The sequence below is a fragment of the Scomber japonicus genome, chromosome 19 (assembly GCF_027409825.1).
Source record: "Scomber japonicus isolate fScoJap1 chromosome 19, fScoJap1.pri, whole genome shotgun sequence".
In the NCBI taxonomy this organism is placed as follows: Eukaryota; Metazoa; Chordata; class Actinopteri; order Scombriformes; family Scombridae; genus Scomber; species Scomber japonicus.
The window spans coordinates 32327948-32346267 of NC_070596.1; the positions used below are offsets into that span (position 1 = coordinate 32327948).

Below are 18320 nucleotides of genomic sequence, written 5' to 3' on the forward strand. Positions count from 1 at the left end.
GCAACTGCTTGAAAACACAACAAGCAGACAGCCTAAAACTTAAGTTCCACCAAACTGTTCATGATGTCATGTCTGTTAAAAAACAGAATAACAAAAATTGTAGCTGCTGAGTTAGTAAATTGGAGCCCACTGTTTGAGCCTGCCCCCAGTTAACATGTTACTCAAATTCAACATCAACATAAAATGTATTAATTTCAGTAAAACAGATCTATAGAAACTCAGGTGATGTTCAATATCAAAATGGTTGCTCTTTGCCCGGGACACTGCTTTGACCATGGCCTTTGACTGATATATTATAACGGAATGATGCCTCCAGTCTCATGTCTTGTCTTTCATCCAGTTCTGAGTCGAGTTCAAAAGCAGATTTAAAAAAAATCCATATTAGGAAACATTATCCGGAATACATTTTCATTGTTATGCAGATGATACTCAATTGTATCAATCAATAAAGCCAAATCATTGTTTTTTACACATTTTTAGGGCCCGAGCCCTGACCAGCGCGAAGCCCTGTTGTATCTGTCCGTATTCTTATTCTTCTCTTTATTTTATTTTTTATTTTTCTTGTGACAAAGTAACAGCCTTTTTGCCCCCCTGAACGTGCCCCAAAAGTCACCAAAGTTTGCATGCAAGCCAGACCTGGCGAAAAATATATTTTATAGTTTTATATTTTATGGTTTGCATAAATGGGCATGGCAAAATGGCTCTCTAGCGCCACCTGCAAAATCAATAAAATCGAGCCCCTCGCCACAGATTGTCATAGAGAACCGAAACTTGGTACACATGTTCATCATGTCAAGACGCACCAAAAAGTCTCTTGGACACATACCCTAACACCAACAGGAAGTCGGCCATTTTGAATCAAAATATTGATTTTAATGCCGAATTTGGCATCATATTTGAACGAACTGGTCCTAGAGTTTTCATCCCATCTTTTTTCTCCCGTTATTCCTGGTTGCCGTGGTGACACAGCGAACTTCGATGTCTCGCCATGAAATTTCAAACCCTCATAACTTGACTTCACATGGTCTCAGCTTTTCCAAATTTAATATGCTTGTTCAGCGTCCTGGTCTGAACACATGTACAGTCTCATATGAGTGACAGCCATAGCGCCACCTACTGGCAACAGGAAGTCACTTGCATCATTCTTTCACCAATTATTCCCATAATCATACGTATTTACAGACCTTGGTGATGCTATATTCTCCGACTGAGCCACAGCCCGACATGCATGGGGCTGTGGCTCGAGCTGCTTGCAGCTTTAATTTACTATTGACTTTTTACAAATTAAATTAGAACATTTTTTGGCTTCATTTCCTTTTTTTCCTTTTTAACCATTTATGGTTTTGCTCTTTTTTCTGTTGTGTGTTGTACAGAATGTTTAATGATAATAAGGTGAATATTCTCTGCAGAGATACAAAGTGAAAGCTTCACAAACACAAAATCTGGTTCTGCTGGTGTTCTTTTGAACATTGTTTAGTTATTTTCAGCTTTTTTTTCCATTCATTTTTTGGGCTTTTCTTTCTTTGTGTGACAGACAGAGAGTAAGGTATATTTTTATGATAATAAAATGTGGATATTGTCTGCACAGATACAAAGTGAAAGCTTCACTGAAATGAACAACTGTTAATCCTGTGGTTACTGTTACTTGTTTCTGTTCTGATTTTAAGGTCAGATCATATTTCAGAAATCACCACAAATACAATGTGAAGGGGTTGTGGTTGCTAATAAATTTTATACGTGACATTAACTGCTGAGCTGCATGTTAGTAAAGAGAACTGTGGGAATAGTATAATAGGGAAGTGATGTGATGGAAGAAATGTGTGTAACTAACTTTTAAAAAACAAACTCTAAATTATTTTTTAAACCCTTACCAGAGTATTAATTTAATCAGTTCTCAGACTCTATAATAAATAACACAAAGTCTGAAACAATGACCATTCACTTTCACTGGACCTCTAATGGATTCATGGATCCTGGGATTTATATCACACCATCATCCTCAGGCCTGTAAAGATGTATTTATATCCTGTTAAACCATCATATTAAAACAGACCTGACACACAGGGTCAGTCTGCTATTGTCTGTATTAGGAAATCAAGATGAATATCTTACCACAGCTGCTTTATCCATTTTAGATTCTATCTTTACTTCTGTCCAGGAAATCTCTGACTGACATTAAGTTTGTGATAACTTATTTTATTTGGAAATGCAGAGTGGCAACAATGAGCCTATCACCCTTAAAACAAGGTGAACAGATGTTCCCAAAGATTAAAATATAGCAGATTGTATGTTTGTGTTGCTATATTTGGGAATGGGTAAATCTCTGTTCAGGACTGTCAACCACCTAGACTTCCCCTCCAGAAGCTTAGCTAATTGTCTGTCAGATCTACGAACTTGGATGCACAATAACTTTCTCAAACTTAACTCCTCCAAAACTGAAGTATTGGTCATTGCTTCCTAAACCCTCCACCCTCACATTGGCAACCTATCCCTCACCCTCGCATCAGCAGTCAGAAATCTCGGCATCCTCTTTGACTCCACTCTGTCTTTTGATCATCATATTAAATCCATCACAAAGACATCCTTCTTCCACCTCCACAACATTGCACACCTCTACCTATTCATCTCAAACTCAGATGCTCAGACTCTGGTTCATTCATTCATCATGTCAGCCATTGATTACTGTAACTCTCTTTTCATTGGTCTCCTGGCAAAAACCACCCAAAAACTATAACACATCCAGAACCCAGCAGCCCACGGCCCAGGATGTCCTCTGGATGGCAGAGGACAGTAATCCTTTGGACTGTGTTTATGACCCTCTGAGTATGGTCCAGTATTTCCCTTGCCTCTTATTTATCTCTGATACATCATGGAAAATAAAGTCAGTCAGGCCGTATCTCTGACACAGAGAAGACAGTCTAGAATAAAGCTGCAGAGATTACCTGTCCTTTGTCCTTTAGACTTGTTTAATTAAAATAAATGTTACTAAATGTTAGATTTGTCTGGATGTTCTTAGGTGAAGCTACAGCAGACAATTAAGAAAATAATAATAATAATAATGATAACAACAACAACAGTAATAATAACAATGATAGATAGATAGATAGATAGATAGATAGATATTATGGAATATTAAAATGTGCTGATATCAATAATAACGGGAAATTAAAAACTCAAACAAATCAAAAACTATGTATATGTATGAAAAAAAAAATAATAATATATATAGTATAATTTCACAGCAGTAGTCTGTAAACTTGTAAACTTGTAGTCTATTTATAATGGAAATGATGCCTCCAGTCTCATGGCTTTTCTTTCATCCAGTTCTGAGTCTAGTGCGTTTTAACTATTTATGTTTAGGACTTTCCTTTCTGTGTGTGTGTTAGACAGAATGTTTAATGATAATAAGGTGTAATATTCTCTGCAGAGATACAAAGTGAAAGCTTCACAAACACAACCATATATAGTTAATCTGGTTGGTAGTTCCTTTTCTGCAGGGGGGTTTTGGTTCTTCTAGGGTTTCTTTTTTTAAGGTCTCATCATATCTCTGAAAACACATCACCAGAGAAACATCACGTATACAGGATGTGAGAAGTGTTGTGGTTGTATAAATGCATTTAATACGTGACATTAACTGTCGTACTGAGCTTCAAGTCAGTGAACAGAACTGTGGGAAAAGTGAACTGATTGATCTGAGGGAAGGTGAGGGGTGAGTGAGTGAGGGAAGTGGAAGTGAGGATCCAAGGAGTGCAAGAATTGACAAATTGTTGATTGATTGTTTGATCCATCGCCACCCAGTCAGGACAATCAGGCTGTCCATAACAGGAGAACCAAAATGCAAGGCAGCACAAGTTAGCAGCCCAATAATAAAAGCGAAAGTTTGGAAGGGCCAGACCCCCCGTCGCCTTGGTCTTTTGAAGATGACTCCTGTGCAAACGTGGTCGTTTACCCCGCCATAAGTATGAAGAAATAACTGAGTCGAGAAGTTGAAAAAAGGAAAAAAGGGGTAAAGAGTGGTAAGGCCTGGAAAAGGTACAGAAATTAGGTAGAATGGTCAATGGTTTGATTTAACAATGTGATAAGATTTTCCTGGAAAAGATCTTTATGCTTCCATGTCACGGATATGCCTCAATAGGAAAATGTGTTGTTCTCAATTATTGAGATTTAATTTATAGCCTGAAAGTTTACCGAAGCGACTGAGCAGCAACAGAATAGGGGGCAATGAGGCTGTTGGATGAGAGATGAAGAGCAATAGGTCATCAGCATAAAGTGAGACTTTATGCTCCGTTTGACCTCTCCAGACACCAGATATATCCTTACAAGAGCAAAGTGCTGTGGCAAGCGGTTCAATAGCCATGTCGAAAAGCATGGGACAGAGGGGACACCCCTGACGTGTTCCACGATGCAAACTAAAAGGTCTTGACCGTTGGGAGTTAGTACAAATTGAGGCTGTGGGATGCAAATATAATAGTTTAATATATGAAGTAAAGTTTGGACCAAAACCAAATTTGTTCAGCACAGTAAATAGGTAGACCCATTCAACATGATCAATGCTTTCTCTACATCGAGAGAAACAAGGCATTCAGGGACATCTTCAGAGGCAGAGTAAATAATGTTGAACAGCTGTCTGATGTTGAAGTAGGACTGCCTGCCTTTAACAAAACCTGTTTGAGCTTTGGATATGATTGTGGGGAGGGCATTCTCCAATCTATGGGCTAAGGCCTTGGCTAAAATTTTAGCATCTGTGTTTAGGAGGGATATAGGCCTGTAGATAGATAGGGGCATTCCGTCAGGGCTTTATCTTTTTTTAGCTATGAGAGTAATATAATATATATTCTTTTATATTCTTTTTTTAGTATATTTTTTCGGGCTTTTTTTGCCTTTAATGGACAGGTTAGTAGAGACAGACAGGAAACAGGAGGCAGAGAGAGGATAGGACCGCTCGGTGCGGTCCTCGCCTGCAGCGAGGACTGTAGCCTCTACACATGCGGCGGGTGCTCTACCCACCCCCGCTATGCTCAACCCCGCCTCAGAAATCAATTCTGCTTTTAAATCATTTTATAAAACATTGTCTGTAACACTTCAAAACCTGATCAGAAACACTGTGTTGAGTAACCAAGACAAACAGTAGAAGACTCAAAAGAGACAGAACAGACCTGTGAATGTAGAAGTCATTTAACCAAACTACTGATCAATATCTTTATTAAAAGAAGAAAGAAAACTTACAGTCACATTTTGTTTAGATGGCTGGAGATTGTCCCTCAATCTATCATACTGATCACACTGGCTTCATTTCAGGCTGTAATTCTTCACTGCCTGCTTATTTTTGTTCATTATGGGACAAAGTTAAAGTGTCACATCCTGTTGTCTCTGTTGTTAAGTTTGTCAGATTTTTAAAGGTTTGCTCCTTGTGTGTGCAGTTATTTTTGCTTCCTGTGTTTTCCTGCCTCAGTTATTTTCCTCATGTGTCTCACCTGTGTCCTATTTTATAATCACCCCATGTCTATATAGGTTTTGGTTTTCAGTTCAGTCATTGTCCGAGTCTCTTTGACAGAAAGTAGATCACTGAAGAAAATGTCCCCATCTTTTACAAGCTTGATCTAAATGTGATTCTGGTCATTATTTTGGACCTCAGTTTGATATGAATCACCACATTTCTCTGTTCTGACCAATAGTAGGAGCTCTCTGCATCGCCCTGGGCAGAGGGACGAGGCAGGGCTGCTCTATGTCCTCATAGTTATTGATGCTCACAACTCACATCCTGGCAAAAGCTGAAGGAGCTCTTTGATCAAGAAGTGACAAAATGTCATAATATGCTTTCTGTGTAACCTTGAAACATCACCAGAACATATATTCATACTTTTGTTTCAGTTCTCAGACTATAAAATAAATGATTCAAAGTCAGAAACAATGACTTCTACTTTCAGAGGTCTTGGACTTGTCTCTTCCACCTCACACTGGGTCTCTAATGGATCCATCTATGTTGGAATTTATATCACACCATCACTCTGTTGGTCAAGTTGTTACAGCTTCAAGGACAGTTTGTAGATTCATGTGAAGGAGGAAACTAAAGGTGAATGTAGACATGAATTATAACTTGATAACGTTTCAGTTCTAGTTTAGTTTAGTTTTTTGGTTAAAAAAAGTTAAACTTATTAAGTTTAATTTATTATATTGTTTACTGGTTTAGTTCTGAGTTCCATAAGTTAATATTTTCTTTTTGTGCCACACATCATACCCATCATGTGTTCCACAGACAAAAGGAATGGGCAACCATCCACTTCCTGTATTTATACCCTAAGTAAGTTTATGTATGGCTGCAAATGTGTTATATGGAAGCTGCATGTAAATGTGTCTACATGGAAGTTAGTAAATGTAATAACTTTATAACTTGTTTGAAGAGAGCTGTCATGACTCTGTCTGGTTTTTTTTCTGTTTTTACCTTTGACCTGGTCCGTTCCATAAAGCTCAGAAAAGTGAGGCCTATTGTTGAACACCTGACTTGAATGAGCCTAACAAATGAGATCAGACTAATTAAAGACAGGCTCAAGTATTCAGACTAATTGTGTGTGCAAAGGAGCGAGGAAGGAGAAAAGAAAGAGAGAGGAAGGAAGGAAGGAAAGGAGCGAGGAAGGAGGGAAGAAAGAGAGAGGAAGGAAGAGAGGAAGGACGGACGGAAGGAAGGAAGGAAGGAAGAAAGAGAGGAAGGAAGAGAGGAAGGAAGAGAGGAAGGAATGAATGGTCAAAACAGACGGACTGTCCAGACGGGGAGGTGTCATGGCTAAGCAGAAACTCAGGTTAAGATAACAGAGCTTGAACTATGCTGATGTTGCTTTATGGATCTGGATCGGCTGTAAAAAAAAATTCTGTTTTTACCGTGACCTGGTCCATTCCATAAAACTCAGAAAAGCGAGGTGAGGTTGAACACCTGACTTGAATGAGCCTAACAAATGAGATCATACTAATTAAAGACCGGCTCAAGTATTCAGACTAATTGTGTGTGCATGCCATTCACAAGCAGACCATGACGTCAAACACAGATCAGATTCTCAATGGAAAAATCCACCACAAACTCTACAGAGTGGAATATATGTTGTCTCCTTTCTTTCAGGTCAGTGTCATGGCTAAGCAGAAACTCAGGTTAACACTCCGGTTGTCCTCCAGTCAAGGAAGGAAGGGAGGGAGGAAGGACAGAAGGGAGGAAGAAGGAAGGGAAGATGGGAGGAAGGAGGGAGGGAGGAAGGGAGGAAGAAGGAAGGAAGGAGGGAAGAAGAAGGGAAGAAGGAAGGAAGGAACGAGGGAGGAAAGAAAGAGAGAAGGAGGGAGGACAGACTGAAGGAAGGAAAGGAGGGAGGAAGGAAGGAATGAAAAGAGGGAGGAAGGAAGGAGGGAAGGAAAGGAGTGGGGAAGGAAGAAGGAAGGAAAGGAGGGAAGAAGGGAAGGAGGAAGGAAGGAAGAAGGAGCGAGGAAGGAAGAAGGAAGGAAAGGAGGGAAGAAAGAGAGAAGGAGGGAAGGAGGACAGACTGAAGGAAGGAAAGGAGGGAGGAAGAAAGGAGGTAGGAAGAAGGGAAGAAGGAAGGAAGGAAGGAAAGGAGCGAGGAAGGAAGGAAAGGAGGGAGGAAGGAAGAAAGAAGGAAGGAAAGGAGCGAGGAAAGAAAGAGAAGGAGGGAGTGAGGAAGGACAGATGGAAGGAAGGAAGAGAGGAAGGAAGGAACAGTCCAAACAGACAGGGAGGTGTCATGGCTAAGCAGAAACTCAGGTTAACACTCCTGTTGTCCTCCAGTCAAGGAAGAAGGGAGGGAGGAAGGATAGAAGGGAGGAAGAAGAAAGGAAAAGTGGGAGGAAGGAGGGAGGGCTGAAGGAAAGGAGGGAGGGAGGAAGGAGGGAAGAAGGAAGGAAGGAACGAGGGAGGAAAGAAAGAAGGAGGGAGGACAGACTGAAGGAAGGAAAGGAGGGAGGAAGGAAGGAATGAAAGGAGGGAGGAAGGAAGGAGGGAAGGAAAGGAGGGAAGAAAGAGAGAAGGAGTGAGGGAGGACAAGACTGAAGCAAGGAAAGGAGGGAAGAAGGAAGGAGGGAAGGAGGAAGGAAGGAAGAAGGAGCGAGGAAGGAAGAAGGAAGGAAAGGAGGGAAGAAAGAGAGAAGGAGGGAAGGAGGACAGACTGAAGGAAGGAAAGGAGGGAGGAAGAAGGAAGGAAGGAAAGCTGGGAGAAAGGAAGGAAGGAAGGAAAGGTGCGAGGAAGGAGGGAAGAAGGAAGAAAAGGAGGGAGGAAGGAAGAAAGAAGGAAGGAAAGGAGGGAAGGAGGACAGACCAAAGGAAGGTAAGGAGGGAGGAAGGAAGGAAGGAAGAAAGGAGGGAGGAAGAAGGGAAGAAGGAAGGAGCGAGGAAGGTAGGAAGGAAAGGAGCGAGGAGGGAAGGAAAGGAGCGAGGAAGGAAGAAAGAAGGAAGGAAAGGAGCGAGGAAGGAGGAAAGAAAGAGAAAGAGGGAGTGAGGAAGGACAGATGGAAGGAAGGAAGAGAGGAAGGAAGGACCAGTCCAAACAGACGGGGAGGTGTCATGGCTAAGCAGAAACTCAGGTTAAGGTAACAGAGCTTGAACTATGCTGATGTTGCTTTATGGATCTGGATCAGCTGTAAAATGATCCAGACTAACAGAATAAACTGGTTTATTTAGTAATCCTGCTTTATGGAAGCGGAGCTGGGGCGGGCCGAGGCTGGGGAACTGGTACCAGACGGAGCTCCAGCTGTCCTTCACATATTTGTTGTGAAATTATGATCATTTAAATTAAACTATACCTCATTTTTGAGTTAATGCCTGTCGTCCTCCCGGGTCAAAGGTCAAAATAGACCTGAGGACGACAGGAGGCTTAAATATTTGTTCCTCATTATTCTGTCTGGAAGAGGAAGTGGATTTAATTTAATTCAAATCAGTGTAGACCCTTTTATGGGTGCTCAAGCCCTCCTAAATATGATCCCAGCACCCCTAAAAATGAATAAATGATTATAGTTTGTATTATTTTGCAGCCCGTCTGTTAGAGCTGGATAAACTCTACAGGTTCAAATGGTTTTATTTTAACAGCTTTAATGTACTTTAGATAGTTCTGTCATTAATATATAATCTTTCTCTCAGGGTTCATTAACTATCTAACCTCTCTGTACAAATCTGTCTGTCAAGTTATGTGAACTTTGACCACAACTTTGCCCAAACTTGAAAAACTGCTTGGTTCACCGCAGGGATGCAAGGGACAACTCAACTCCATTCCATAGTTCTATTTTTTATTTTCCTTGAAGGTGGGTTTGGTTTTGACGGTACAGAACAGAACAGATAATGGATGGATCAGGGTAGGGTGGAGTAGGTTGATAATCTATGATAACAACAGAAAATGTGAATTAGTTTCAAATCAATCAACATCTTCTTCAAAAGATTTCTAAATAAATGTAACTGTACAAGTATAAGTAATAACTCAAATTAACTTTCAAATTAACTTAAGTCTTGTTTGTTACATTAACTGAAAGTATTTCAGTACATTTTCAATCATTTCACTACTCCATAAATAATATATAGGCAATAAAGTAAATCACTTAAATCATAACACAACCAATTCAACTTAATATACTTTGCCTACAAATTTCACAACATATCCGCTATTAAGATCTGATTTCCCCTACCAGTTGCGTCCTTTGGTCAACCATCAGTTGCGGTCGTGTGTGAGGTGAGAGGGCCTGACTGAAGTGCAGACAAACATTTAAAACCTCATGGGTGTTCAGGTGCACTTCCTGTTCCTGTTCCTGATTATTATGGTATTTTTTGGCTCTGGGGTCGCCCTCTGCAGGTTTGGAGGGATAGGGTTCTTTTCTTTCCTTTTTTTTTCTCTCAGTTGACACAACACTGTCATTGTTTATTCTGAACATTATTATTATTATACACTATAGTAGACCACTCTACTATGTATGAATATTTATCCAGTGAGTCATTTAGCAGGTTTGAACACTTGCTTCAAATCATCCAGCAGACTCAGTTTTTATGACTTATTTGTTCTCATTGATTGTTTTTATGTTTTTATGTTTTTATTTTCCCCAACACGATTTTAATATCAAGCTTTTATTAATTAATGTACTGATCCTCATTATTATAACTGTGTTTTTACTGATTTGATTCTAGTTTCATGTTTTATTTAATATGAATGTTTTTCAGTAATTCTGTCAAATCTCAGTAAATGAAGATTTCATCACCGTCAGTCATCACTGAGTCTTTTGTACATTTTCACTAATATTTTAAATTTAAATATATCAAAACTATTTGTTGTCTTTTTGCCAAATGATTTTACAGGAAACACTTTTATTTGTAATGGAGCAGTTTTATGACGAGGTTTTTAAATGACTAAAACCTCAACATCACATTCAGATATATGCAGCTCATGTTGTACAGAAACACAGTTATGAGCATTTTCACATAAATGATCAGTTTCTCTGGTTGAGTATTTATGTGTAATTAAACAAATGTAATGACAAGATATGAATCTTTTACACAATCAGCAAATATCCAGTTTTACATAATGATTCCTGATGATTGAACGAGCTGTAAATATTTAGATATATATAAAAATATTCATCATAAATAAAATATTTTATTTTTAAACTAAAACACTAATAAACTAAAATGACTGTTAATAGTTTATAAATGTGATTTCTCTGTGATGCTGCTCAGTGAACAACATGGACTCTGTCTCCACCTGGTGGACAAAATGAAGAATTACTCAATTATAGATTCAATTTAACTTTATTGATACACAACATTACTGCCAGTTTGTTTGATGATTGATTCGTTTTTTGTTGTAAATATTTTTATTTATTAACATATTTTTGCATGTTTTCTACCATGTGGATGTTCTTGTTCATTAGACTGAAGTTAAAATATGAACATTTTACATTTAATATAAGTTATATATTTATATCAGTTATAATATCAGTTCTAGTTTGTAGTTGAGTGAAAAACACTTGAAGAGCTACTTGAAGTGTGCACAGTTTAAACACTTGATCCTTCTTGTAATATCAGTTCAGTGTGCTCAGGTTTCCTTCAGTCCACATCAGCTGTGGCTCCATCTAGTGGTCACTACAGAAAACATCATTATCCAGAGTGGATGTAATATTCTTCAGGATATGTTCATTATGATGCTGTGAGCTGTGTTTTCTTTGAGTCTCTGTCAGACTTGCTGCTCAGAATAAAGTCAAACAGACATTTAATGAACAAAGTTCAGCAGAAGCTTCAACAGACTCAGAAAGCAGCTGATGATCCAGTGAAGACACTCTGAGCAAACTGATTTCATCAAGCTCACACTTTATTCATCATTCACAGAAACATGATTTCATGTAGAATAACACAATATACTGCAACCACTCAAATATCACTGTTTAGAAAATAAACTACATGAATGAATACAAGTGTTCCCACATGGCCTGTGTCATCTGAAATATTAAACTCATCATTACAAGCTGTATGATTCAAATACACGTGAAGAAAATCTGATCAGACAGAAGCAAATACTAAACCATATAATCCTCCCTTTGGGTGTTCCCACACCTCCAATCAACCCAAGTCCTCATCAATTAGCATTTAGCATCATTCCACAGTGATTATACAGATATAATATGATTAACATCAGGTATTTGAAGTCAGTTATAAATGTAATGTAAGCATGGCAAAACTCAGTTCAGCACTTGCCTGCGTTGTGCAGTTGTGTGTAAATTAAAACAAAAATCTGAAATAGATCAAAAACACAGTTTGAATACATGTTAAAAATATTACATATAAAACTAAACTATTGCTTAGTGCTATTTAAACTCCATCAAAATATAATCAAAAGATATGCATCAAAACTTAAAGTCAAAATAAAAGTAAGAAGTAGAAACAATTAGATAGTGTGAACATGGCAGAGAAATGTCCATCAGGTTTCTATAACCCCCTACTCCAACTACTGAAAGCAGCTGTGTGCTTCTTGTTTCTTGGTTACTGAAGTGCAGCTGAACACACTGATGCTGTGTTTTGATCTGATGACTGAAGCTGAGAGCAGAAAAGAGGCTCAACTATGACAGGAAGTGATGTAAAAACAGAGTATTGATAAGAAGAAAAGCAACAGCTGCTGTTACTGTGAGACAGATTGTGGCTCTGCTTTGACTGATGTGGATCAACTAATGATTCCTCTGTAATCTGAACAGTGACCAGACGTCCAGAATTAAACATTCAACTACAAGAACAAACAGCAACAGAGCTCCTGTTTCTCACAATCACACACCTGACATTTAAGAGAAGATTCAATTCTTTTCTGATGGACATTTTACATCAACATTGTAATTAAAAGGATTATAATGAAATAATGTTTGTGATGTTTAAACATTTGTATGAACAGTGTAGATCTTGTTGTCTACTCAGTTGGTTGATGTTGTTCAACTAATTTTCTTATTTAATTGTGCTTTACCAATCATGTACTTCAGCCCTGCTCTGGTTCCTTCATCCCGACGTCTCTTCATCTCCTCCAGCTTCTCCACCTTCTCTGTGTCTCCTCTCTCCTTCATCTTCTCAATCAGGAAGTCCAAGTGGACATGAATGGACAGTGAATTATCATTCAGGGCGATCCGCTCCAGATGTTCAACATGTTGGTAGGCCTCATCCAGCAACTTTATCTTCTCTGCTGTCAGTTCTTTCATCTCAGTTTGCAGATGTTCCATCAGGCTCCTCTTATTCTCATTTTCTGACTTATTCTTTTCATACTTCTCCTTCATATCTTGTTGGGTCATCGGAACTTTCCTGGTCTTGGTCACATATTTCCACTCTTTTTTCACATGATCTGATGCAGGACACTTCTTGGTACAAACTGTACAGCGACCTCTTTTCATGACCTCACAGTGTTTAGGTTTCCAGGCCTTTGTGCATCCAGGATAGTGACAGTTCTCTTTACAAACGTTACAGGTGACAGCTCCGTCATAAAAAAACAACCCCCAAATCCCACCATCTATGATTTCTTTGTCTGTGTAGACCTCGTCAACTTCTACAATGAACTCTTTATTCTTCTTCATCTCTTCTTCATGGTTCTTCAGAACTTCTTCAGTCTGTTGGATCTCTCTCTGTTTCAGGTCAATCAGCTGGATTCTTTCTTGCAGGTTTTGGATGCAGGCTGTCAGTCTGATCCGTGTGTTCAACACTTCAACTGTTGTCACTAACTTCTGAGGGTTAGATTCTTTCAGGAAGTCTGTGAATCCTTTCATTCCTGCCTCTGTTGTCCTCCATGCATACTCTAAAGCAAGTTTATCTTTCTCTGTTCTCTGTGTGTTCTGGCGGTTGTTAAACAGGAAGTGAACAGGTTCATTCTCTTCATCTTTGGCACATTTAATGTTTGCAGCTTCAAGAGCTTCCAGAACATTTTTAGGTGTTAATCTATCTGAGTGTGTGATGAGAGCAACAATGTTCTCCTCCAGATCTTTCCCAAACAGAGACCTCACTGAATCAAAGATGTACCTCAGTCGATCACTCACTTGCCCTAGACTCGCCTTCAGCACCAGACCCACTGCAGAAAGTTCATGAACTCCATCGTCTGAGCGGAACAAGTCCAATAATCTTTGACTGATGATGTCATCATGTTTGATCCCTCTGGTGTCTCCATATCCAGGAGTATCGATGATGGTCAGAGAGTAGGGCAGAGTTTTACCTTCATAACCAAAGATCTTGTAGACGATCACATCTGATGTCTGACTCTCACACTGCTCTCTCTTCGGTTCTTCTTCTACAATCTCAAACCAGATGTTGTCCTCAAACTTCACTCCCATGGTGTAGTTGACCAGAGTGTTGATCAGAGTAGATTTTCCTGTTCCTGTTTCACCTACAAGTAAGATGGTTCTGTTTGTCTTGTTCAGGTTTTTCTCTCCAACAGTTTTTCTTGTCAGAGTCCCAAACTTCTCTTCCTTTGGTCTCAGCTGGTAGACAGCAGGAGAGGTCAGAGGTTTAGAGATCAGAGTACTTTTGGAGATGATGTCCTGGTATCTGGATGAGGCGATACTGGTTGGGAAGAAAATAGAGAAAAAATAGTTTGTGTATCCTTCCCTTACTGTAGATCAGTCATTATGATGTATTTGTCGTTAAAATAAATATACAATGAATGCAACAAAATAAAATGTTAAACTTAATTAAGAAATTAAGAGCAGAGCAGCAGCTGTATGACTTCATCAGAGAGCTGTGTAATGTTCCTTTAACAGACCTGAAGAGACTGAAAACACATCTGGAAGCTTCCTGATATTACAGTCAGGTTAACATACTTCACAGTCTCTGATGTCATTTCTAACATTTCTATAATACTTTAATATTCCTACAGTAACCTGACAGTGACTATTTCTGTCATCAGTGTTTATGTCTCATAACTTCATCCAACTTTATCTCAGTCTGAATTTATCTTAAACCAACATTATACTTTCTAATCAATAGTGAGTTGATGATATTGTTCACACACACACACACACACACACACACACACACACACACACACACACACTTTATTTGTGGTAATGTTACTCACCACTGTGCCATGCTGCTGTCTGACAGAGAGACTCCACACGCTGAGGATGAAACAGGTGTGTTGGTATCTGTGTGGGACAAAATGAAAAACTATCATAAAGTGAAATAAAGGTGTGAAGAAGCTGCTGGAGAAAGTTTCAGTGCTGCACATTTTGAGCAATGAGCCGCTCGGCCAACAACGTCTCCTAGAAATGATCTTTGTTAGCAACTTAACCACAAACTTCCAGCTCCATAGCGATCTCCATCCAGCCAGCTGCTGTGTCTTTTATGTTTCTGTAGTGACATGACAGTTAATTTCTCATTTTAATTAAATGAATCAGCTGTTTCTCGTCCATGACACACTTTCAGTGTGTATAAATTAGTAACATCACACCACATCACTCACAGTCAGATAAGACACTCCAATAGAAAACAAAGCAAACTGACTTTGTCACTGAAGCTCGCTCACATTGCATTCTGCTAGGACACAAAGTCAGATCATGTGAAAGAACAAGAGAAACGTTAAAAAGACCCAACAAGAAACAAAGTGAAAAAATAGGAACAAAAGTATGAAAAGACAAGGACTGCGACAACAAATGATAAAATCAATAAAAATTGATTATTAAAAGTGTTGGCAACGAATTTCATTATCGTTTTGTTGTGTTGCGCGATTACTGCATTACTCGTCAAGTCGTGGAGCAGTTCAGACGCAACTGAGCAGAGCCGGTATTGGCAGAAGCGGAAAAAACGGTCTGCCCAAAATCTTGTGTAGGAGCAGTTCAATCTACATAAAACTAAAAAGTGTGTGCTGCATCCTGCTGAGATTGGCACGAAGCGTGTGTGGGCACATATGCACACGCACAAAAAAAAAGTGCATATGTGCGCACGCACATATGATATAATTGATATCACTTTTGCGCGTCATATTAATGTTATAATGTGATTGTGTGGATCATTATCCTTGCTACAGTTTGCTCCCTGGTTATAGTTAGTGAACTATCAGCTTCTACCTGCTCAGATCTCACAGTCAGCAGCAGGAGAGCAGAGCAGCAGCTAGTAGCTACGTATGGAAGCCTAATGATGGAAAAAGTAAAACTGGTAACTACAAAAATAAACCACAATTTATTACTGTAAATATAAAGTTTCACAGACAAATTGTTGTATTTTTTTCTGGGTTGTGTGTGAAGTCATTAAGAATAATATGAAACCAGTCTGTACACCACCACGATGAACTGGTTTAGACTTTATTCTTGGTTGGCACTGCTGAAGGGTAATTTTGATAAGTGTGCTCTATTTGTGTGACAGGTTTTTTATTACCAATATGTTATAGTTTGAGATAAATAATATAACTGAACCGCTACTGAATGTTGAAACAAATCCTGTTAAAAGTTTTATAATTTTAATTTTTCTTTATTATTTATCTTTTATTTATGTGTGTATGTTATGTGTATGTTATTTTGTTACAGCTATCAGACATTAACATTTAGTTGTTAATCATTTAAATTATTATTTATAATTTAATATTACTTTAATAACTCAGGGACGTCCAAGCAGCAACATGTTTGAGCACTTTTTTGCATTGTCATTTTGAAATAATGTTTTGTTTTTGAATGAAGGGGTGGAAATTAAAAAAATATTTTTTTATCTGATTCATCAATTAATCGAAAAAATAATTGACTGATTATCAAAATAATCATTAGTTGCAGCCCTAGAAAAGACCAAAGCTGAAAGTGGGAGCAAGGGGTACATTTTGGAGGATATGCAAACAGAGATGGAAGAACTGACAGCAGAGAAGATAAAGTTGCTGGATGAGGTCTACCAACATGTTGTTAATCTGGAGCAGATCGCCCTGAATGTTAATTCACTGTCCACTCATGTCCATTTGGACTTCCTGATTGAGAAGATGAAGGAGAGAGGAGACACAGAGAAGGTGAAGAAGCTGGAGGAGATGAAGAGTAAAGAATGAACGACCCAAAACTGTGCTGTGATACATATTTGGTAAACTAACAGCAGCTGGTAAAACAGTTAAAGATGCAGGGAAGTTGGTAAACAGCATCAGACAGCACACTGAGCATGCTCTATGAGCTCCACTGCCCAAAGAGCACGGCAAACTAAAATGAAAGAATTTATTTGCGTTGCTCCTTTAGACTTTCCAAATCTGCTCGGACCGAAAGGATCAAATTTTGATAGTGAAATGAGTCATTTTGCAGGGATGGTGATGGTGGAAAGTACCCACTGTTTTCCAGCTGCTTGGTTTGTACAGGAGCATCTAGTCCTGACCTTTGATCTCTTAATATAACAAGAACAGAGAGACAGACAGACAGACAGACAGACAGACAGGTGTGATGTACCTCTCAGCTCTTCTGATTTCTTCAGCAGTTCTCTGACTTGTTGCTGGTTGTTGGTTTTATTGTTGAACAGATGAAATCTTCCTCCAAACGTGTTAACCCATTCTATCAGTGGACTTCTTTTAAATTGAGAGATATAGTCCTCCAGAGATGTTCTCAAAGAGTCTCCACCTGTGAAGAGCAGGAAACTGTTCTTTAACCCCTGATCTCCCAGGACTCTGACAGCTGCCTCCATGGCTCTCTCCCCCTCCTCAGTGAACCGATCGACTGTGAGCACAACCAGGAACAGATGAGGTCTGCAGGTCTGCAGGAAGTCCTGACACCAGGTCCTGATCTCCTCTTCTGAGTCTAATATTCCTGGAGTGTCGACGACTGAGATCTTTTTCCCAAACACAGTTCCTGTCTGCTCACAGATCTGTGTTGTTACCGCTTTAAAGGACGGCTTCGACTCAAACGCTTCCCATCCTAAGATGCTGTTTCCTGAAGCACTTTTACCCAATCCTGAACCCCCCAGCAGGACGACAGTGAGATCTGGATCCATGTCTGCCCAAAGATCACAGAGTCCTATGAAAAAGGGAGAATTTTGGTCATTTGTGTTATTTGTTATTTTGCTATATTGTAATGTTGTGTGCCAAATATTTAATTCAAAACACTTAATTTATCCCAGACAAGCAATTTGCAGGTAAACAGAGCAGCACAGTAAACAAGCAGCACAATACAGGAAATTAAAAATATGTAAGAAAGAAAAGCTCCACATATTATGATAATAATAATATGAGAATGATAATATTAGTGCAATATAAGTATAATGCAGTATGCCTATTGATAGGTAGCTCTATGCTATATAGATACACAGTAATTCAAACAACATAGACAGCAGCATCAGTCCAAGACGTGCAAGTCACTGTGTGTGTCACCCGCCATTTTTAAATATATTTAGATTTAAAGAACACATTTACTTCAGTGGGCTTTGACACATTTTTAACAGTATTTCTTACCAAGGAAACCCCAAACTGACACACCTGGCAAAAATCCTGTGCATGCTCAGGATTACTTATTTTTGTGAACAAAAACATCATTTATCAAAACAAAACTGCTCCAGACTCACACACAAGCACATTAATGGCATACTGGAACTGGCAACTGCTCAGGATTTGGTTAATTATAGTCAAGTTAAAATTAATATTATATATTATTTATAGGTTATCATGTAATGATTTTACTGGTTGAATTAAGATCAAATTGGGCTGTATGCGGTCCTTGATGTATGGAAGCGTATCTGCATCTTTATTAAATCTTCAATTTTGTAATGCAATTTGAAAATGCATTTGGCAATTCACAATTCAATATGCAAAGTGATAACGCAATCTTCAAAACACTTTTAATTATCTCAATGAAAACTAGGAATTATAATTAAATTATGTGAATTGCAT

At 38.8% G+C, this 18320-nt stretch overlaps 1 protein-coding gene across 1 annotated transcript; it reads right to left on the minus strand.

Annotated features, from left to right (window-relative positions):
- Positions 1–12441: 12441 nt before the first annotated feature.
- On the minus strand, positions 12442–13953 carry LOC128379961 (septin-5-like; the record flags this gene model as incomplete). The annotated part of the gene is made up of 1 exon (XM_053339599.1): positions 12442–13953. A coding segment is annotated over one exon (1512 nt), but the record flags the coding sequence as incomplete, so codon positions are not given.
- Positions 13954–18320: the final 4367 nt, after the last annotated feature.